Below are 24043 nucleotides of genomic sequence, written 5' to 3' on the forward strand. Positions count from 1 at the left end.
TTCTCCCGGTTTAAACCGGTTTTTGCAAAAAAAAACCGACGAGACAAAAAACTGAAAACCCTCAAAACTTTCATTCCCTCTCTCAACTTACCATATTATTCATGCCTATTACCGAAGAAGCAGTGATTCACTCCCCGGGAATCTACTCGATCCGCAACAGTATCAAATTTCAATCCGTGAACTCCCCGGGATAAACTGTATTACCGATACACGAAACCACCCTAAACTGTTACCGATATATGTATGTCAAATGTCATTCTATCACTTCCGCAACGGAGAGTTCAGTAATAGGAAATCTGACGAAAGTGAATCTCATTCCCGCCGCAGTGCTTCTGCGTCTTCGGTAATAGGCATGATTACTCTTTATGAATTAATTCGTCTTATTGGGCACTTAAATTGTTGAGCAAAACTCCACAGTTGAATGTGTTGGTGCCATTTAAAATGCATGGGAAAACTACCACATATAAGCACTGTGGAGTTTTTTCTCTCATTGCAGCTTGAAGGGTCGAAGAGAAAAACCCCCCGAAGTCGCGTCACTCGGTATTCCTTTCTCTATGGTTTACAACACGTTTAACGCATTGAGATCGATTTGTATTTTTTTTTGTTGTAGTCTATTGAATAGACCCTTTTGGATGGAACAAATTCGTTCAAGAGTTTTTATTGCTGATTATGATTCCTTGCCATACAAGAATACTCCAGCCAAAAGTGCTACTAAATCCGTTGGTGCATTTCTGAGAAAACGGCAACACTGGTCGGTTTTCAGTTTTTTTGATTTAACTCGAAAACCAAGCCTGACTTTGAAATGGTTCAAAGACACTTTTCATAGCAAATTAAATTTTCTGTCAAGTTAAGATGGTTAATAAATTTTAAAAATTATTTTTGACTAAAATTCTAACCTAAAATCAAAGAAAAAAAAGTTAAAAAATTGACAATTTTATTTTTTCTTACTAAATCAAGGGGCATTTTGTGTATGTAGCCGGGACGTCCAAACTTTGTACTAATGAAATAAAGTAGAGGTAAAATCCTTTGATAATATGCAATTTTAATTTTTTTTTGTCAAGAAACAACTTAAATGTACCTATTCAAAAATTAGCACTTTTTCTAAATTTCTGACTTTTTTAGTTAAAAGCAAGTTTTTAAAACTCGATAAAATCGTATTAATTGGTAACTTTTTGACTTTTAAAGTAAACATACTTCGAAGGATTGATTTAATATAAACTAAATATGGCAAACAAAAAAATTTATTTGCATCCTTATGGCCTTTTGTGCAATTTTGTGTATGTGCATTTTTATAAATACGGGTTGAATGGATGGACGGAGAGCCATTAGCTTTGGTCTATTGCATAGAAGAACATTTAAGACCAACTCTTTTACTGTTTTCAATGGCCTGAAAAACAATTCTTGAAAAATCTGCGACCAACGAAAAGTTTCTCTTGAAAAACGAAAACAATACTCTAATGAGTTTGAAACAAAATAGCTCAGGCAAATTAGTAAATCCAATTGCACTTTTCGCGGGATAAATTTTTTTCATGGAACGTATTTAGGTGAATGTCCTTATAGTAAAAGTGAATTTTTTGGGATGATAAGATATCGGGAACAGCCGCCATCTTGGAAAAGAGGTCGGTGCCGTTTTTATTTTATAACTCCATTTTTACTCATTTAAACCAAAAATGTCCAAGGATAGACTTATTATAAATTAAATTATCTAAAAAATGATATACAAATGAATTCCGTGAACTAGTTAAATTCAATTTTATAGTCGGTCAAAGTCCATGTTCTTCTCGCAAGGTTAAGACAATATGACATTTTTTCAAATATCCGAAGAACTTTTTATTTGTTTGGGATTTTCTTAAAGAATGAATTATAGCACTTTTAAATATCTATAAAATGAGCCCTTTCTCGTAACTGTAACCAACATAATGTATGAGCCACCTAACGTCGAAGCTCACATTCTACTAGTCAAAAGTGAGAAAATAACAAGTTTTCTTCTATTAGATCGAGCAAATTTTTGAAATGGAGGCATAACCAAAATATAAGTAAACAGTTTTTTAACTATATTCGTCTAAATATTGAATTCAAAGTTTGAAATCTTTAATGTTAACCTTTATATGGTTTTCGAGGTTTTAAATGAAGTGAATTTTCCAATTAATGTGAATAAGCTAAAGTGACATTATTTATAATTCTAAATATAAGAACTGATGCCCTGTCATTTTTCCTAAACATGAACACCTCAATCTCAGCATTACGATAAGTATAACTCAAGATATGAGGCGTGTAAGCCGTTATGTTTTCGAGACTATTGTGTTTAATTTTTGATTGTTTATTTGAACTATTGAAATGTTCAGTTAAAAAATCGTATATCATGACTTCGACGTTTGGTTGCTTCTGCAATGTGATGGTTACAAAAACAATAAAGGGTTCATTTCATCGATAATTAAAAGTGCTATAATTCATTCTTTAAGAAAATCCCAAACAAATAAAAAGTTCTTCAGATATTTGGAAAAATGTCATATTGTCTTAACCTTGCGAGAAGAACCTGGACTTTGACCGACTATAAAATTGAATTTAACCAGTTCACGGAATTCACTTGTATATCATTTTTTAGATAATTTAATTTATAATAAGTCTATCCTTGGACATTTTTGGTTTAAATGAGTAAAAATGGAGTTATAAAATAAAAACGGCACCGACCTCTTTTCCAAGATGGCGGCTGTTCCCGATATCTTATCATCCCAAAAAATTCACTTTTACTATAAGGACATTCACCTAAATACGTTCCATGAAAAAAATTTATCCCGCGAAAAGTGCAATTGGATTTACTAATTTGCCTGAGCTATTTTGTTTCAAACTCATTAGAGTATTGTTTTCGTTTTTCAAGAGAAACTTTTCGTTGGTCGCAGATTTTTCAAGAATTGTTTTTCAGGCCATTGAAAACAGTAAAAGAGTTGGTCTTAAATGTTCTTCTATGCAATAGACCAAAGCTAATGGCTCTCCGTCCATCCATTCAACCCGTATTTATAAAAATGCACATACACAAAATTGCACAAAAGGCCATAAGGATGCAAATAAATTTTTTTGTTTGCCATATTTAGTTTATATTAAATCAATCCTTCGAAGTATGTTTACTTTAAAAGTCAAAAAGTTACCAATTAATACGATTTTATCGAGTTTTAAAAACTTGCTTTTAACTAAAAAAGTCAGAAATTTAGAAAAAGTGCTAATTTTTGAATAGGTACATTTAAGTTGTTTCTTGACAAAAAAAAATTAAAATTGCATATTATCAAAGGATTTTACCTCTACTTTATTTCATTAGTACAAAGTTTGGACGTCCCGGCTACATACACAAAATGCCCCTTGATTTAGTAAGAAAAAATAAAATTGTCAATTTTTTAACTTTTTTTTCTTTGATTTTAGGTTAGAATTTTAGTCAAAAATAATTTTTAAAATTTATTAACCATCTTAACTTGACAGAAAATTTAATTTGCTATGAAAAGTGTCTTTGAACCATTTCAAAGTCAGGCTTGGTTTTCGAGTTAAATCAAAAAAACTGAAAACCGACCAGTGTTGCCGTTTTCTCAGAAATGCACCAACGGATTTAGTAGCACTTTTGGCTGGAGTATTCTTGTATGCCAAGGAATCATAATCGCCAATAAAAAGTCTTGAACGAATTTGTTCTATTTTTGCTCTGGAGCTCGGGTCTATTAAATAGACTATTGAAAGGAATTCGACATTAGTGTAAGAAAATGTTACACTTTTGCAACGATACAAGACCATTTGCATCGAATCGTGAGTACCCCTATTGGTAAGAAATTATTTTTCGAAACATAACACCATAGTTAAAAAAAAAAAATTTAAATAGCTTTGGGAAATGTTAATATTAAGGCAACGCAAACATTTCTGTATCAGAATTTTTGTTGATATTAAGAAAACAGGTGCCGTTAATTTTGGTCAATTTTCTCCTAATCGAATAACAAAAAACAGGGGGTACATTCTATAAAAAACGAAACGAAAACGATCGTTCGTTTTTGAAAAACGAAAGAAAATTTGTGACAGCTACAGAACAATTTCTTTCGTTTTTCAAGTTGTATGAATCAAACCTTTCGCACACACGAAAACGTTTGTTCGTTTTCGCCATACAGAATCTCACCCCAGATATTGAAACATTAACCACTTATATTTAGGTTTAAGTCTGTGATTTAAATTTATTTTTTCTAAAATCATTTTTTTCGGTCTTTGGTTGACTTTTAATTTTAATTTTCAAAAATAATATGGTGGCACAGAAAATTTGCAAGGGCTTTAGCCAGAACTATAATTGTCGGATGAAACGGAGGGAAAAGCGCTCGCAACCGCACTCGACGGATGAAAACTTATCGAAAAATCAAAGAAAACAACAACAATTGACATTAGCTTCCGACTCCATCCTCCAATTATAGTTCTGGCTTTACTGATTGGTAATATTAATTATTTTAATTATCTTTCTTTCTCTCATACGCAGGGGCGTATACAGGTTTGCTTCTTGGGGGGGGGTCATGCCAATTTTTTTTTTTTTTTTCAAAGTTTTGATAGCAGGCATAAACCTGAAAATGGGCTTTTTGAATTATTAAACATTAAAATTTGTGCGTCTTGCATTTCGAATCGAAAAGTTCCGAATGTATAGTTCTAAAAATAACCAATATAAACGGTATGAGATTCGTTTAAGTTTAGCGTTAAACCTTAAAGCCTAGAACGCTGCTGATGTGAAACGAAATTTTTCGTCGGTCTCCACGAGTACAACGAAATGCTTGCGAAATCTGGACCGAAAAATACTCAAAAATTGCAAAACATAAATGAAAAAAAAGCAAACACGCATCGCAGAAAGACATGCAATGACAAAATGAACAACAAAAACAAACAAAATAAAATGCACGACTGGGGTCGCACGTACTTGCTCTTGCAGTTTAAAACATTTTTATGTTGGTTTACTTGTAGATTTTAAAAGCTGCCTCTATATAGAATTAAAGAAATTTTGTTGATGTTGGGGAAGAGCCGACATTTAGGGCAAAATTTTGTTAAATGAAAAAAAAAAATGTTTTTTTTATTTGACTTTTTTGAAAAAATGCAGTTCTATTGCAATTGCTTTGAATATTACGTTTGCAAAGTTTAATCAAAATCGTTAGAGCCGTTTTCGAGTTATTTGGTTTGAATTGAAAAATTTGTATGCGAGGTACACTTTCTAAGGGAGATACAAAAAAACAAAAAAAAAAAAACAACTTTCAAAATTCCATAAAAATCATCTGTACCAAATTTGAAAAAAAGCCGTCCACCCGTTTAATCTGTGGAAATGTGTACAGATGGACGCACAACCGCACGGACGCACAGACGTACAGAAACACGGACGGAATTGCGAGACCCACTTTTTTGGAATTCCCCATCATCGTAATGTTGGTTTTGATTAAAACCTCAAATTTTTTTTTCGACACGAAAACAGTACTTGCCCTATAGAGCAATTAAAAACTCAAAATGTCATTTTTCCACACACAATGAATGTCCCCGGCAATTGTTTGTGTGCGAAAAAGAAGTTTAGACTTTCAATTTCGTTGTGCCGAACAGCGTACTACAGAACGAAAAGTTGAACGAAATTTTTGGTTTACCATTTCGTTGTTTCATTTTTGTATGGGATTTTTCGTTTCTTATTAGCAGCGCACTATTCTTTAATTTTGACCAATTGAGGCTATCCTCTCCTAAAAATAAAATGTACTGAACGAGTACTTCGATTGAATAATTTTCCTTAAAACAACTGTTCATTGTTTTCCGCTAGCCCAGAAAGTTAAAATAAAAATCGTTTTTACTTAATAACAGTTTTAACTTTTGAATTAAGTCTTCCTAACCTCAGGCAAACGAATCGCAGTTTTGTAAAAAAAATTGCATTGAAAATATAATTTTTTTTTAAATTTTGTTTTAAAATTGTATGGGAATTTAAAATACCACTATTAAAATAGTAAAGACAAAAAAAATAATTTTGGCGATATTTTGAAATTCAACCGTTTTCAGGTATTAATCAGCGGTTTACAATATAAGAAACATTCAGTTGTATTTTTTAGATTAAGCCCTGCTTTTTCAATCGTCAGATAGACTATCAGAAGAATAAAGGTCACTATAAAAAAAAACTTTTATTCGTAGGAATAAGCTCTAACTTAGGTTTATCTAACTATTCAAAAAATTAGCCCTAAGTGATATTTAATAATAATATTTAAATTGCCTTAGATAAGGTTGCTTACATTGCTTCTATAATTGGCTGGCCATTGATGATTAACAAATCGATAGTTGTTTTAAAAAATGCAACAGATCTAGCAAATTTAGTATGTACAAAATACTGTTATATTCTGTAAGCAAACAAAATTCACCAAATTTTATCAGACGAATGTATTGAACTGGAACATTGCAAAAAACTAAAAAGATTTGAGAAATGATATCCTTCTTTAACATTTTGCCGATGACGAATTTTATCAACAGAATTGACCTCCACACAGCAAGGCCACAGAAAGCTTCCCTATTTAAAACATATTTTATTCACTTCATCATATAAAAAAATAGAAGATATGACTGCTTCTTTTATTTGCTGGTAAGCAGTGTCTTGCCCTTAAGATATTATTTTTGTGTACCTACTAGATTCAATTTCTTTTAAAAAGCTTTGAATATAATACTTATCCGGATTTTGTTTCCATACAAAACTCTACAGCACAGCTCAACTAATATTATCGAACGAATCAAAATAATCCTAATCCAGCATAGCGTTCGCTAAAAATATGACCACATCCCCAAAAGATGGTAAAATAGTTTGTTTGAATACCAAAAATTTTTTTTACCTTTAATTTTCGTTCATGTTCTAAAACTTCAACATTTTAAAAATAATATTACTCAAGAGATTTCAGTATCACATAACAAATTCTTTTTTAAGTTCTGAGTTCTTGGGGGGGGTCATGACCCCGTGACCCCCCCCTTGTATACGCCGTTGCTCATACGGCGGTTATTGAGAGATCATAAATAAAAATCTCAGGAGATAAGTGTAATTGAAAGATCTTTGAAAAGGTTGAGATTTTTTTCGACCTCTGTCAAAAACACTTAACAACCAAGTTTGAACCCAATCGCTTCAGTGGATTGACCACCCCATGGGCAGCATGACGAAAACTACATTTTCAGACTCGTCAAAATTAATAAATTTATAACGAATTCCATTTGTATCGTAGATTTGTTATGAAAACCAACAAAATGATGACAATTACAATGGATTCCGTGATAGCTTTTTTTCTGACTTTTTTTTTCAAACATTATCATGAAAAAATGATATTGACGTTTCTTTTAACATTAAAGAAATAAAATTAATTTGTTCGTGCACTTCTCAAGTGCTGAAGATATTTGTAACAATTGTGCAGTGTTAACAAAATTTTAAATGAAACACTTCAAAAATACAAGTAATTTATAGATACAATTTTGTATGGAAACCATAAAGATAGGGAATTGAAACTTGGTGAATAATTTTATATGAGCATTAAAATTAGGATATCCTAATGTATAGCCAAAAATAAATTAAAATAAACCACGAGCTTTTTTTCAAGAAAAAGTTAATCATAACTTCTCAAAAAAAAAAAAAAAATCACAAAATGTTACATAATTGAAAAATCGTTAAAAACTATACGACCCTACAAAATTCTAACTAATTTTATCCATTTGTATCCAAATGTTCAGATATGATGCAACAAAATACAAACAAAAATTGACTTAATTGTTTAAGTGTTAAGTTTTTATTTTTGATATTTTGCTTCGTTAATTTCTTCGAATAAATTTTCAAATACAATGTTTGATTTTATTTTCTCGTTTTCTATTCAAATAATTGAGCTTTGTATGAAAATGGAAAACATTCGCAATTAAAATCACAAATTATGAAATATTCAAACATAATTTTGTATAAATATTAAGTATGTACAATGTTTTTAATATTTTTTTTTTTCTGTAAAAATTATTTCTTTCAGCACAAACAAAAAATATTAATAAGGGTGATACTGTAGTTATACAAATTAGCCGTCTCAATTCAAAATTGTTAATAAAAAAAGTCTTTAGTTTTCTTAATTTGTCTTCATAAGCCCAGTTTTTTCTACAACACAGCAACTACTCATTTTTTTTTTATTTTATTGTAAAAATGAAAAGAATGAGTAACTTCTGAGTTGTACAAAATACACGGCTATATTAATAATAATTTAGGTAACTTAAAAATTTACTGCAACTTAAAAGATGAAATTCAGATCGGGAAAAAATTAGAATGCATTAAACAAAATTAAGAATCAGGACCACCCTTATGTACATCAATATTTGCATTATATATTATTTTATGAGAATAATTAAAAATCATTTTGTACAATTAATCAGTTGGATTCTACTTGCTTTAACATTATATAAAAATTAATCGAACAAATGAAAGCACTTATTAAAAATATTATTGCTGTTTACAAAATATCATGTTTTATAAAAACTTCTATTTTTATGTTTTTACTCAATTTGAATACTGCTCTGTAAATTGCTAACAAAATCAGACTCTTAAGGATATTTTTCATCACTGTGTCCAAATTATGTAAACGTATGTAAATTTTGTATTCAGGTTTCCTTTGTGGAGACTATGGCAATGAATAGTTGCTTAAAAATAGGTATTAAGTCATCCACCAATGAACAAACTGGTTAAGACTGAAAACTATAATACAAAATTTAACTACACAAATTATTTCGTAAACAAAATAATCGGTACAAAACAAGACTTACCTCAAATATAATCCTTAAGTTCTCGAAATCCAACTAAGAATTCCGGAGGAGAATGAGTGTTTTCTTCTACTGTGGTCATTGTAGTACCTAAAGCACCTAAACTAAAGTGGATTCAAGTGGAATTCAAGCCCCAACGACGGAACGGAACCAAGTACAGCAGCAAAACAGAACAGCACTGAAACAGAATCACAAAACTTGTAATATATAAATAATTTTGTTTTTTTTTTTTAAAGAAAACCAGAGATATGAGAACGTTTTAATAATTATTTCATTACAATTCACATTTCAAAGTTATTAATATTTTTAAAATGTTCATCCATGTTCTTCATATTTTGTTTTTTGTTTCTTTTTTTATTTTTTTGAATGTGTATTATGTGTTGTATATTAATTCTTTTTTGTGTAATTCTTGAATAGGTTATATATAATATTCTTCACATATTCACTTGTATTTAAATTATATATATATCTATATATATAATATAATAGTAAATAATTCTTGTTTAATTTTCTTTTCATACTTCTTTTTTATCCTCTTCTCTTTTCTTCTTTATACTTATGCGTTATTTATTTAGTATTAATAAATTTTATCTTCTTCAATTTGAGAAATGATAGCTTCTTTTGTTTTCATTTCTTCTTGTTTACTCAGAAAAAATTCGTGTAAAACAAAAACAAAAAAAAATTAATTAATGTTTATATAAAAAAAAAAAAAAATAAACTTTTTTTTTTTGTAAAGAAAAACGATAAATTTCAGAGAGATTTTTTGCGTTTTTTTTTTTCTTCTTTCTTCTTTTTTTTTAATTATTTCTCGCAATTCGGAGTTCTCTCCGAATTGGCTAAAATGCTTAAAGAATTTTGTTTTGTTTGTTTTTTAAAACTAAAGAAATGACAATTAAAAATATAAGTCATTTTCGCTTCATAATTTAAATATGTTTTGTTTGTTCATTTCGAATTTTAATGTGTCATTCGAAATTCTATTCCGAATGTATTTATTTTTATTTATATATAATTAATTGTGTTGGAAGAGAAATGCGATTTAAAAGTTCAACCGAATAGATGGTAATGTACCATCAGCTTCGGAAGAAATTTTTTATACGTGTTTATATGGTTTTTTTTTACTAGAAACTAATATAAAAAGTTTTAAAAACTAGAAAAGGAAAATATATAATAGATTTTACCATTACATATTTGAAATTAGCATTTTTTGATAATTCGGAGGAGTCGCTCCAAAAAAAGAGATATACAAAAAAAAAAAAAAACATTTCCGATTTCTCCAATAATATAATGATAAATAAATTTTGGATAGAACTAATATATGTAAATACATTATGTGTCAAAGATGCTTGGTCACTTATTTTTTAGAAAAATTCTAGTTTCGAAAAACTTGAAATTCCTCGGAAGGAGGTTATCAATTATTTATCGAAAACGAATGCTTCACGTGCAGCAAAAACAAAAATGTATGTATATATGGATGGAAATAATTTACGTATTTGCTTTTGTAAATAATGCGATTTTTAGTTACCGATTTGTTTTTGTTTAATTTAATACTAATAAATAAATTAAATATAAATGAAAAAAAAAAAACTCTGAGAAAAAAAAATTAACAAACAAGAGTGAGAGAAAAAGAGAGAATATGAACAAAATAACAAATGTGAGAAATAAAATTGATTAAGATAATTTGATTTCATTAAGAGAAAGAGGGGGATGGGTTTTTTTGGGGTTTGGTAAGGTTAGAGGATGCGGCAAACAATATGGAACTCATTGGAAAGAAAGATTAATCTGCTTTCGTCGCTCTGAACCAGTGGCGCTCTACTGTTGTAGGCCGGCGGCGTCAGCTGCAGCTGCGGCTGCCGCTACAGCAGCGGCCGGGTTTACCGTAGCGTACTGGGGATGATAGTACACCGCACCAGATTGTGGTGGTGGTGGCGCTCCTGTTGCATACGATCCGAATGGTGCTCCGGCGGCAGCTGCAGCGGCCGCAGCTGCTACTGCTGATGCCATGACACCGCTTGCATCATACATATACGCTGCAGCTGGTGGAGACTGAGCTGGAGCTGCATACATTGCTGTCGATGGTGGTGTGGATACATTGTTGGGGTATTCCCCAGAGCCACCTCCATTTGCGTGATGCGATGGGGAATATGCGTTCTGTTGCTGTTGCTGTCCTTGTTGCTGCTGTCCGCTTCCATTGGCCTGAACACCATCGACGCCGGCCTTCTCATACATTGATTTCTGCTGTTGTTGTTGTTGATTGTAGCGCATTTGCTGCTGCTGTTGTTGGTTACCATTTGGAATGAATTGAGGATGATGGCTGCGTGGTCGGTACATGTGGGGTGGTGGTCCGGGCATGTAACCGCCGCCATTCGCTTGGTGATGATAGCCGCCTAGCATTGGACGCGGCTGTTGTTGTTGCATGGGTCGTTGTGGTCGGAATGTTGTCCGTGGTTCAGCGTTGCCCATGCCATTGTTTTGCCATTGCTGCGATTGATTCCAAGAATTGTTGTTACCAGTATGGAATGTCTTTTGCTGTTGTTGTTGCTGCTGCTGTTGTCTGTTTGCTTGATAGTTCAACGGATTGTTACGTTGCATTTGCTGCTGTTGTTGTTGTTGGTTTTGTTGCCAACGTTTCACATTGCCGCTGCTGCCACCCTTTGATGCATTACGCGCGAGCTCGACAAGATTTGAGGGGGCCTGCTGGCCAGCCTCTTCTAAAACGGAGATCAACTCACGTGCTTGCTTGGCATTGTCTGGTGTAAAGAAGGTGTAAGAGGTTCCCAATTGCTGGCAACGTCCTATAATTAAAGACAAAAAATAACATTAAGAAAACTACCCTAATTTTGGGAAATTAGTTTGTAAGAGTTAAATCGCTGAAACTTTGCAGTATTTTTTTTTCGTCATTTCCAACAATATTTTCAACAATGCTTTGAAGAAAAAAAAAATTTTTTTTGAATCAGTCTAGTGTTAATACTTAGTGAAATATTGCTTCTCAAAAAATAAATGTAGAATACATATATGTTGTTGCATCACAAGCATATACTGCTCTTGATCCCATTTCTATCTGAAGCTTAAACATCGCGGGGAATCACAAATAACTTAGGAAATTTATCTGCTGTGTGTCAACAAAGAGTTTTTGTTTTCCGCATTTGATGTTAAGTTCATGGCAGAATTGCTGACTAATGAAATTAATGAATGAAAATTTCAAATATGGTATAATAAAATTTTATAAATCTTGTTTTTAATATACATAAATTGACAGCGTAACACATTTACACAGAAGGTTAGAAAATATAATGAAATTAATATATCACTCATTTACTTGAATACTGTCATAACTCAAAAATCACGAATTTTGAGTTATTAATGCAGAAGTTATTAGAATAAAGTAATCTTTAATCCTGCAAAAAGTCATTTCTTAGCTTTTTAAACTGACGGAAAAGAAGCACTAGTTGTTTTAGAAATTAACTTTTTAAAAACAAAAAAAGATCGATACTAAATTTAAAACTCCTTTCCTGAAAAACCAGTTTTGTTTTTAGTTATTACAGTGTTCAGGTAAATGAGCGATATGCATCATAATCGTCGAAAGATTTGTGTTCTCTTTTTACTTGAATCATCTTTCGTTTAGAGTTTAGACGAAAACGAAATTTACATAAATTTCGGTCGGAGGATTTTCTTAGGAGTTTTAATTCATAATCTGTAAGATTGTATGTAATTGAACACACAGAAAACTATGACTTCTGTTATTTTAATTATGTTTCTTGATAAAAATAAGCTTGATGCCCTGATTTATTTTGTTTACCCCGATTTTTCATATATTCGCATATGAAAAAAATTACTATCTACTATTTCTCTATTTAAAAAGTAGTTCAAAGCAGTATAAAATACTAAGAAGTAGATAAATACTGTTCCCAAAGGAACGCAGCTATTATAGTACATAAAAAGAATGGAATGTTTTTTATACATTAATTTTTTCTAATTTACTTGAGTTTGATGCTCGCATTAAATTATGCACGGTTTTAATCGCAAAGTTTTTGTAATTTCGCCCTAAAATAATAGCAATAATTTTTAGATAAAATTGTTGACTACCAGTATGTAACTTATTGATATTGGCCATGTTGAATTCAGGCCACCTGAATTTAAGGAGTAAAATTTTACTTTGAAGAGGTTAAAAACAACAATGTGAGAATGCTTTTGTTGTTTTTTTTTATGGTATTTTTCTTGTAAGCAAAGATAAACGACGTAAAATGTTCAATTGCAAACCATCGATCGAATCAAATAAGATGTTATCAATTCTTGATTGTATCGACCACACTAGATCGTATTAGTCTTAGTCGGCATCTTGGTTTTAACGAAGAACATGTTTAATTAGTAATTAACTTGACCATTTTATATAATAATAAGTTTCGATTTAAGCGTTATTTGTATGTTATATGCGAAAAATCAATATTTTCACTTATGGGCTTTCGGGTACGTATTCCTAATGAGAAAAAAAAAGATACACAAGTGCAAGTAATAAATTTTTATACTTGAATTTTTCCGCAGCAATGTACACTTTGCTTTGACTAAACGGGATATTTTGCAAAGTAAATAGAATTTACAGTTTCTAGAACAATAACAACGACTGTATTCGCATGCAGTCATATAAATGTGATGTATTGGTTAATCAGACAACATCTTAAGCTTAAGTTAAGTATGCACGATTGGAAGGTCTTATAATATTGGCCGATTTTTCGCAACAAATTTTAACCAATTTTCTATCAACCATGTAAACATCCAATCTTTTCCCAATTGGCTTTCCAAAAATTGTCAAACTTCTTGCAATCGTACATATGAACTCTTCTAAACACACAATTTTTTTAATTTTCAAATTATTGAACGATTGCTGCCTTATTGGTCATTGGATGATGTTCTTACTAACAACATTATCCAATTTTTAATATTGGCAGATAATTTTGTATTCGTAATTGAGAAAAAGAGTTTTGTTTTTTTTTTCAATTCATGAAAAACGACAAAACATTTTCGCATGCGGTTTTCTGTTTTTGACAGAAAACTAATGAGAGAATTGAAAACAAGTTTAAATAACATTAAATTTTGACAAAAAACTTGGCCGCAGATGTCAGCTGATTTTCTCCTATGATTTGTCTAATTTTTTAGTTAAAATGAACCTACCGTATAAACAAAAAAATTTCATTTGGTAGAAAATTGATAATTGGCAGCTCATTGGTTGCTATAAGAAGACTTTGAAAGTTCGGCCAATGTTAATACCTTGCAAACGTGTATACTTAGCTTAAATAAAAATAAGACATGGATTCTAGTCTCACCTCCAGAAAATGCGAATATCGTTGGTTGCAAGTGGATATTATAAGATTAAACGTGATGTTGAAGGGAAAGTTGGACGATTTAAGGCAAGAATGGTTGCACAAAAATTTGGAACTGATTGTGACAGTCTTCAAAGGAAGGCTCTGTACTTGATCCTTCTCTCATAGACCATGACATCAGAATCCCACAATGTGAAATGAAACGAAATATCGTCAAACATGTTTTTCAAAAAACCAATGAAAGATGGAACCTCCTAGATACCTGCGGTCACACCAGGAAACTTTGGCCGAATTACGACGAGAAAAAATCTAATAAGATCTTACTACTCAGTAAACCTTCCTTAAGATCCCTTATAGGTATCTTAACGGGACATAACCTACTGGGCTACCATAAAAAGAAAATAGGGCTTAGCACAGATGACCTATGTAGAGGCTGCGGCAATGAGGACGAACAGGAAGACACCACTCACTTCTTTGTCTATGTCCAGCTCTCTGCCGCACTAGAAAAACATTTTTAGGGAACTACTTCTTTAATGAATTAGAAGAACTATCAGAACTGTCAGGCAACAGCCTACTGAACTTTGTCAAGTCTACCAAATGGCTCGACAAACCATAGGATTCATAGGTTTACACTTTTTTAATGAGGTTTTAACACTTCAGGGTATCACAAGGGATCTACATTGATCTAAGTGTGACGGTAACAACATCAACTGTCAGCCCATTTTACCTAACCATGACAGTCTTTGCTCCAATTGTTAGACAAGCCACTTTCCGAATTTTGCCTTCACTGGCCGTACCGAAAAATGAATGTAAAGCACTTTGATGCGAAGTCAGCATTTTTAAACATTAAGTTAAATGAAGACATTTATATGAAGCAGCCTCCTGGATTTCAATCTGATGATCGACATCTTGTTTGTGAACTTCAAAAAAGTCTATATGGATTGAAGCAGGCAACGTTTTCTTGGAATCAAACGATATCAGAAGTTTTGACTAGAAACGGATTTGATCAGACATCAGAGCTTATCAGATCGATGTTTGTTTACAAGAAAAAAGGGCAAGACAACAATTTATCTTCTTAAATATGTCGATGACATCATCGTTGCGAGTACTTCAAAGCAATGCATCGCAGACACAGAATAACTGCTGAAATCTCACTTTGAAATAAAAAATATTAAAGACACATACATCACTACTTAGGACTAGAGGTAATAAAGGACGGTCAAGGGAATTTTTGTACTCGGCAGAAGCAATACATTGACAAACTTTTTGATGATTACGGAAATACCAAAAGTTAGTTGGCAGTTTGCTCTACATATATAGCCACTAAAATGCGACATAATATTGTTGCATTAGTTTCGATTTTAGCTAGCATGACAAGTTTTCCAAGTCAAACAGATTGGACAGAGCTAAGACGAGTTCTTGAATGTCTTCTTGGAACTTCGACAATTATACTCAATACGAGCAGAATTAAAAATCATGAAGAAAAATTGATGCGTTATGCAGACGCAAATTGGACAGAAGATCGAGCATCCCGAAATTGAACTCGTTTCACATCTTCTTATTGAATGGAGTACCTGGAAGCTGGACATGCAGAGAGCAAACTTGTGTTTCATTATACAGCACGTAAGCTGAATGTCGCCTTGTCTGAAGCGATTTGTTTAAGAGGACTTCTTTCATCTCTTCACCGCGAACATTCTACTCCAACTACTTTGTTCGAAGAAAAAGTTGATTCAGGAGGAGAAGTTAAGTTATAGATCCAAGCATATAGATACGAAAACTCATTTTGTTTAAGGATTAAGTTGATTTCATTTTATGTAAGTACATACTGTTCTTCAGAAAATATACAAAACCTCTTGCTTCATCTCGACTTGGATTTTTATGAATAAAATGCGGTTTGGTAAGCAAATGAGGAGGAGTGTGAGAATATTTATTTGCGCACGAAATCAAATTACTTGTAACTATAAATATTAAGTTATCTATTATATATATTTTTTTTTGTGAAAATTTTTGAAATGTTTTTATTCCTTGTGCATTTTTTATCAAGTTCTGACCTAATTGTTAATAAATAATTCCTTTGTAAGAAGAAGACTTTTATTTTACATTATACATTTGTCTTATTTATGTCCGCACTTTACAAGGTTTATAATTTTTGCCCAATAGAAGTAAAGTGCTTAATAAATACAATGAACTTGTTGGTTACTGTAAGGTGGAAATTCTTTTTTTTTTTAATATAGATCAATGGCTCATATGCAAAAAGAATGAGCTAAAGGCCTATCTCATTTTTCAGTACATTTTCTTGAGATCTACATCAAACAAAATGATATAGATCTCAGGATGATGCACAATAGGGACGGACACATACGAATACGTTTAAATCAAAACTAGTAAACAATAAGAACAAATCTTGGAACTTAATATGTAATTTAATTTACCTATAAAATGTGGTTATTTAAAAATTTGATTTGTAACTTAAGCATTTGCGTTAGCTATAAAACAATAAATTTTATCCCGTTAAAATAATAAGAAATTTTGTTCAAAATTATTTCTTTATTCAGAAATTTCGAATTTGAACAAAATTCTGCATAATTTATGAAAAACCTATATCAGAATAAAAGAAAAGTGTGAAAATTGCCTTAAAAAGCTAAAACTTCAAAAAGCTTCAACTTAAAAAAAAACTACATACTGTTTTCATTTCAATTATACTAGGGTTTGTGGGCTATAGGTCTTTTCTTGAGTTAGTTTTATTTCAATCATACCCTAGTATAATTCATTTTACTAAAAAGGTCACATAAGAAGGAATATTTGTTTTCATTTCATTTTGAACTGAATTAAAAAACTACAAAAGTAGGCACAGAAATACTGAACTTTACATTAGCTGAATTAGTTCGTGATAAACAAAGTATACACCATTGTGTCCATTTGCATAAATCAGATTAATTATGTTCTAACCAAAAAGAAAATAATCCACTTTGAAAAATACCTAAGCAATGTCATTTAATAACAAAGAGAACAGTTAGGAACAACTTCCTTGGAAAAACTTCAGATCGATTTGCATGCTTTGTTTTCAATCAGTCAAATTAAAGATTTTATTATTACTAACTAACTGCTACTTACTTGCGCAGTATTTTTTGTTTTTTTTTTTTCTAATTGCAATTTAAATGCGTATTTAGTTTGCATTCTTAAAATTATTGAAATTTTCTTACCTTTTGCCAACTTTAAAACTAAAACATTTATATTCATAATATGTATAACGTGAAATAGAACTCACACCCATTTGAAATATAAAATAAAGTCCAATTTGAACTTGAATAATAAAAACAAAAATATGAAAACAAAACAACTTCTCACCTGTACGTCCAATGCGATGCACATAATTCTCCGATGAATTTGGATAATCATAATTAATAACATACTGCAAATCTTCAACATCCAATCCACGCGATGCCACATCTGTAGCAATCAATATATTCGATTTGCCATTGCGGAAATCCTTCAATACAGAGTCCCGCTCCGCCTGTGACTTATCACCATGTATCGAAGTCGCTGTATATCCTTCATTACGAATTATTTGCAAGATCTCTTCAACTTTAATCTTTGTCTCCACAAATATAATTATTTTACTTGTCGTAATAGCCTGGCCAATTTCTTTAAGCAAATTAACAATCTTCTGTGGTTTCTCTTCCTCTTGGCAAATATCAATAATCTGTCGAATATTATGATTTGCAGCCAAATTTAACGAACCGATATTAATTTGTATATAATCGGTTAAAAAGTCTTCAGCTAACGCTTGTACTTCTTTTGGCCATGTTGCTGACCACATAACAACTTGACGATCAGGACGAATTTGTTCGATAATTTTACGAATCTGAGGTTCAAAACCCATATCCAACATACGATCAGCTTCATCGAGTACTAAATAAGTACAACGAGATAGATTAGTAATGCGATTTTCAAGGAAATCAATCAAGCGTCCCGGAGTGGCTATGACAACCTCAACTCCACGCTCTAAATCACGAGCTTGGGGCACCTTTGAGCTTCCCCCAAAAATACAAGTATGACGAATCTCCTGCGGAGTTGCCTGACATCCATAATCACGAACCACAGTCTGAATTTGCTGGGCCAACTCACGCGTTGGCGCTAGAACCAATGCAATCGGTCCCTCTCCTCTCTGCAAAGGAGGCTGATTCGAAATATGAACCATTGCTGGCAGCATATAAGCCAAAGTCTTGCCAGAACCAGTCTGAGCAATTCCCACCAAATCCCTACCAGATAACGCAATTGGCCAACCTTGAGATTGAATAGCTGTTGGCTTAGTAAAACCCTGACGCATCATCTCTTGAATTGCGTATTCGGGCAAAGATGATTCTTCAAAATTAGTTATCGGATGTGGAACGGCATTGCCGACAACCGTGATTTGCATATCTTTACGCAAATCCGAAACCCCTTGCTCACTTAAAGCAATCGAATTAGGATGTGGAACATAAAAATTCTTTTGAAAAGGTTGTAAATTATCCCATTGGGGCTTGACCAAATTACGACCAGGATTTTTAGCTTTTTCACGTTGTAACTCGGCTTTTTCCTCTTTGGAAAGCATACCCATTGGAATGGAATTCATTTGATGATGCGACATAGATTGTTGTTGAAGGAAATTATTGTTGTTGCTAAATTGGGTCTTGGGGCGTGGAACGAAATTTGGTTTTCGTTGAAAAGTCGCACCACCACCGCCGCCATAATAGTTTCCACCATTTGCTGGTGAATTTCCCTGGTAATTTCCTCCTCCTCGTGCGGGAGCATTCTGAAAGCCACCATAATTACCTGGATAGCCGATTGCGGCGTTGTTGTAATGTCCGGATGCTGAAGCATCACCATTTAGATTGGTTGGAGGTGCTCCTTGGGCATTGCCACCACCAACTCCGGGATTATTTCGGGCAGCACCGTATGGTCGATCGGGTCGAGGTGCTCCATAGAATGGGGGCTGGTGGGGATGATGGGTGAAGCCATTCGAATACATGATGATGGTGTTTTGCTTCTCTTTCTTTTTTTATAGGTTAGTGCTGCTAGTCGTTTCTAACTCTTTTGATCCTTTGTGTGTTTCGTGGGAATTTTTTTTTTTTTTTCTATCTTCTCAAAAAATGTGAAATGTGAAAAAAAAATTCCTTTTCCTGTTTGGTGTGTTTGCTGTTGGAAATTTGGAAAGAAAATTTTTTAAATTTTCAATTGAATTTATGTGAAATTATCGAAATTGAATGGATTAAGGTTTTTTTCTTTTTACGTTCGTTCTGACCTTTTCGCTGCTTTCTTTTTCTTCTGCTCGTTTTTTTTTCAAGTTTTTTTTTCTCGTGTATGTGTGTGTGCGACAGACAACAGGCGAATGGGGCAGCAAAAGCAAAAAAAGGAAAAAAGAAACGACGTGATTGGCAAGTTGACGTGCAACACCAAACTGACAGACGGCTGAATTTAAGGAAAATGGTGGATAAATTTACCTCGCGGAAAAAATATCCCCTTTTTTTCGGTTTTCTTTTTTTTGTTCTTCTTTTCTTGTGAAAAATTGCAGCTTCCGTATGAATGCAGGGATGTATGGTGGGAATGAGTGTGGAATTCTAAAATGATGGGAAATATATGGATGGAATTTTAAGCATAGACTACTTTGGGAGAAAGTAGGTATTTCGATTTTTTTTTGTAAAGTGAAACGATTTTTACTTTTTTTTTGAATTTAAAAAGTAATCTGTTTTTTTTTTATATTTAAAATTGAACAAGTAGATACACACTCAGCGTTGTCAACCCATTCAGTCAAAATTATGCCTCACTCGAGAAAAAATTATGCATTTTCAATTAAATTATGCCCCAATTTAGATTTCTTAGTTAATGTTCGAAAAATTATATACAAAAAGTGCAAGAACACAAAACGAAATGTTTATTTGATTGATTAAAGGCTTAGCTACATTCACCACTTTTTGAAAAAGTACAAAAGTGAAAATATTTTTTTTCTGGCTAGAGCAATTGTTTTGTGAAAAAGAGTATAAAAATTGTTTGTTTGACCAAAAAATAAGCTTTCTGCATCATTTGTTTTAATTTTTCAGGCCGAAAAACTATACAAAAATGCGTTTGAAAATTTTCACTTTTGTACTTTTTCACTTTTTGAGCCAATGTAGTTAAGGCTTTATACATTATGTTAAGGCTACTTATTTGTCACGAAAGGGCAACTTATTTTCTTCAAGGGAATTCATTTATTGCTTTACATTATTGGAAAAAAATTAATGACCAATTTTGTTCACCAATGCCACCAATTTTGTTCACCAATGCCACCAATTTTGTTCACTTGCCTATTTGCAAGCGTTTTAGACCTTTTTATAGAAACAAAATTGCTTTTTTACAGATTCAGAATTCTAATAAAATTGATTAGTGAGGATGAAATTCTCCGAAAAATTTAACCTTACCAAGAGTTATAAATGGTAAAAAGAAATTCTGTAAATAAAATGTCGAATAAAAGATATTATTATAATATTATAATTTTTGGTATTTTTATTTACCAAAAGATTTAAAAAATTATTGGAAACTTTTAAAATAAAAACAAGAATGGAATGAAAAAATTATACCTTTTTGGCAAAAAATTAGCCTCAATGCCTTAGCTAATAATATTATGTCTAAAAGGCATAATTATGCCTCAGTTGGCATCGCTGGTCACAGTAAACAGTGCACATTGTGATCAGAATTTTGAAAAAGGTTTTATTTACATTTTGTATGTACAAAATGGCAGCTCACAAAATGGCTACATACAAAATGGCGAGCGTACAGTTGGAAACGAAAACAGAAATAATTCTACTTTTTCTCAACATTTTAAACTCAATTCTTGTTTAGGTACTCTGAAACTGTGTAGTTTTTCACACAAAAGAGCGCCCCAAGAGAGGAAACAATTTTCCCTTCTTCCGAATTTCTGGCCAAAAGAATCTGAAATCTGTCTGTGCTTTCTCTAAGGGTATTCATGAAACCAGGTAAACGTGGTAAAATGGTTTGTTTGGTGAACGAGCTGATTGAAATTAATTGAATTGAAATAAATGAAATAATTGAATTTAAAGGTGTTTGCCGAGAATATTATAAGACCTCAAATTTCACAGCGAATCGATTTTGATGACGAAATTCTGAAACATATTCAAGGCATTTAAATTTAAATTTAGCAGAAAGTGCAACTTCAATAATTTCTTCCATTCCCGACTTGATTAACGAAAATGAAATTGAAAACCTCGATATGGAATGGCGAACACTACTTAGCCAAACTATGGTTTCGAATTCATTAGAAATAGAAGAATTTTGGTCAGAAATATTTTTTTTTTTAAATGCTCTTAATGAAACACTTTTCCCTCTGAAAAAGGATTTTGTTAGTGCTTTATTAAGTCTTCCGCACAGCAGCGCAGCGGCAGAACGAGTTTTTTCGCAACTCTTTATTATGAAAGATACAAAACGAAACAGATTGGAAGTAAATACAATAAATGCAATTATGAGTTGCAAGGAATTGTTAAATAGAGTTGATTGCCACAAATGGAATCCTTCAAAACAACTTTTAAAAGCGTATAAAAAATAATATTTGTTTTTTTCTTATATCATTTTATTATATAAGTGAAGTACGTAGGATTTTTTTGAAATATTAAAATTTACCGATTTTATGGTCTTTTTTCAACGAATTTTGTTTTTTGGAATGAAATAATTTTTTCAAACTAATGCCATTTCTTTAAAAATTAATATTTCAAAAAAATCCTACGTACTTCACTAGAAAATAGTATTTTTAAGCTCCACACAAAATTTCAGCCCAATCGGTTAAAAACTGTAGGAGTTAGTTGGTCGCCCGATGGTAGCACAGGATTTTACTATCATCCTGAACTACACCGCCATTTAAAAAATTTCACATCATTACAAAATTTAACATTAGCCTATTCTGTTACCTATTAATATACTTAATTAAACTAAACAAACACCAAAAGAAAATAATATTTCTTCTTTGTTTTATACCCTAATGAAAATGACGCTCGATTTCGTGGTTTACAAGGTGTTATTACCCCTTAAAGTTTAGTTTACTTCCTTAATTTTTTTTATATAATTTTTTTTTAGTGCCAACTCTGAAGTGAAACATTTTTAAATATAATGCCAGAAAACATACATTTTTGCATTGCAATCCGTGACCCCTAGCGGTGGGAAAATATATTTGAAAAAATCATTGAATTTAGCAGGGGGTAGAATTTTGAATTTGCAGAAAATTAGTTTTCGCTCCGGCAGTAGGCAGCAAGCCCATGACATTATACATATAGAAAAGCACTTCGTGATCCTTTAGTAATTAAAATTAGATTCATGTATTTATTATTGAGAGGGGTAAGAAAATGCAATACGAGGAAATTAGTTAAAAAGATAAAAAGAACAAAGTTTGTTGAGCGTCACATTAGAATAATGCTAAATACGTTTTTCTGATGCTTTAAGGCTTGGCCACACTGGAGGGTATGCGGTAGCGGTACGGGTAGCGGTGAGGGTACTTGTATGAAAAAAATTCCAAACTGACACATCAACGTTCAGGTGTGGAATTTTTTTAGTACAAATATCGTTACCGCTATACCGCATACCCTCCGGTGTGGCCAAGCCTTTATGGAAAAGCTGACGCGGACCCCCTAAAATTTTTTGAGGACCCCCAGGGGTCCGCAGACCACAGATTGAGAACCGATGGTCTAGGTGATTTAGTAGTTGCCTCTTACTCGGGTGTCCGAGGTTCGATTTCCGAAATTGGAATTTTGTTTTTTTTTTATTTTCTCAATAATCGTCAATAAATAAACGATAGCTAAATAGGTCTCGTTTTTTGAGGATTTATTCGTTTTTGGATGCAATATTTGATTTTTTAAAAGTGTTTATTAATTTATTTCAATCACCGATTAATTTGCAAACTCCACAAACAAAAAAAAAAATATTATGATTAATTTTTACAAATAACCATAATGTTAGAGTAAATTATTTTAATATGTGTAACAAAACACCTTACGCATTTTCCAAAATTGTATTCAATGTATGTAAGTTTTGACTTTTGGGTCATTAAAAAAATTCATATTGGTTCAACTATAGCAAAATTTTTCAAAATTATATAGGTACGATACGAATAAGAAGGCAACTTAGAGACAAATCAAATCATTATTTTTTTTGTTTGTTTGTGGAGTTTACAATTTAATCGTTGACTGGAATAAATTCCCAAACACTTTTATAAAATCAAATATTGCATTCAAAAACGAATAAATTCTCCAAAAACAAGACTATTTAACTATCGTTTAGTTATTGACGATTATTGAGAAAAAAAAAAAACAATTCCAATTTCGGGAATCGAACCTCGGACACCCGAGTTTAAAGCCTTAACTACATACACCACTTTTAGAAAAAGAGCATACAAATTGTTTTTAGGCCAAAAAATAAGCTTTCTGCATCATTTGTTTTAATTTTCCAGTCCGGAAAACTATACAAAAATGCATTTGAAAATTTTCAACTTTTTTTGTACTTTTTCACTTTTTGAGCCTTAATTACAAGGCTTTAACCTTTATTCTTTTATTACAAATATTATCCTTAAATAATAAAGTATTTATTAATTAAGATTTGAATTCGTAAGAATAAATAATATCATCTCTTTTATGTGTGAGACAAAAATTATTCAAAATGGACTTATCATGTTTTGAAAATAAACGATTCAACCCATTAATTTATTTTCATATAAGGCGCGTCCCACCAAGAAAAAAATCTCTGAGCGCTCAATGTCATTTTGAAATAGAGCAAACTGATTTTGTGGTACCTACAAATTTCTCACATGAATCCAATATATTTCAAAAAATTATTTCAAAATAAATTATTTCGTGAAGCAAACTCAAAATAATAACATTTTCTTAAAATTTTTATTAAGTCTTTCATGTTTGCAGCACTTTTAT

At 31.8% G+C, this 24043-nt stretch overlaps 1 protein-coding gene across 2 annotated transcripts; it reads right to left on the reverse strand.

The window, feature by feature from the left end:
* Positions 1-9040: 9040 nt before the first annotated feature.
* Positions 9041-19754, reverse strand: LOC129912292 (uncharacterized). Of its 2 annotated transcripts, none has more exons than XM_055990496.1 (3): positions 19586-19754; positions 17451-19280; positions 9041-11579 (listed from the first exon to the last, which is right to left on the reverse strand). In XM_055990496.1, exons 2-3 carry the CDS (start codon positions 19111-19113, stop codon positions 10597-10599), a joined length of 2646 nt encoding a protein of 881 aa, XP_055846471.1. In that variant the 5' UTR covers positions 19114-19280; positions 19586-19754; the 3' UTR covers positions 9041-10596. The 2 variants fall into 2 exon arrangements, with proteins under 2 accessions (XP_055846471.1, XP_055846470.1); XM_055990495.1 differs by lacking the exon at positions 19586-19754 and adding an exon at positions 19387-19563.
* Positions 19755-24043: the final 4289 nt, after the last annotated feature.

The sequence above is a fragment of the Episyrphus balteatus genome, chromosome 2 (genome assembly GCF_945859705.1).
Source record: "Episyrphus balteatus chromosome 2, idEpiBalt1.1, whole genome shotgun sequence".
NCBI lineage: Eukaryota > Metazoa > Arthropoda > Insecta > Diptera > Syrphidae > Episyrphus > Episyrphus balteatus.

Bases quoted from the DNA above. Each gene is read 5' to 3' on its own strand.
- LOC129912292 (XM_055990496.1), bottom strand. From the start codon at position 19,113: ATGTATTCGAATGGCTTCACCCATCATCCCCACCAGCCCCCATTCTAT. The intron at 11,580-17,450 runs GTGAGAAGTTGT...CTTTAATTATAG, and splicing joins GCATCGCATTGGACGTACAG to GACGTTGCCAGCAATTGGGA.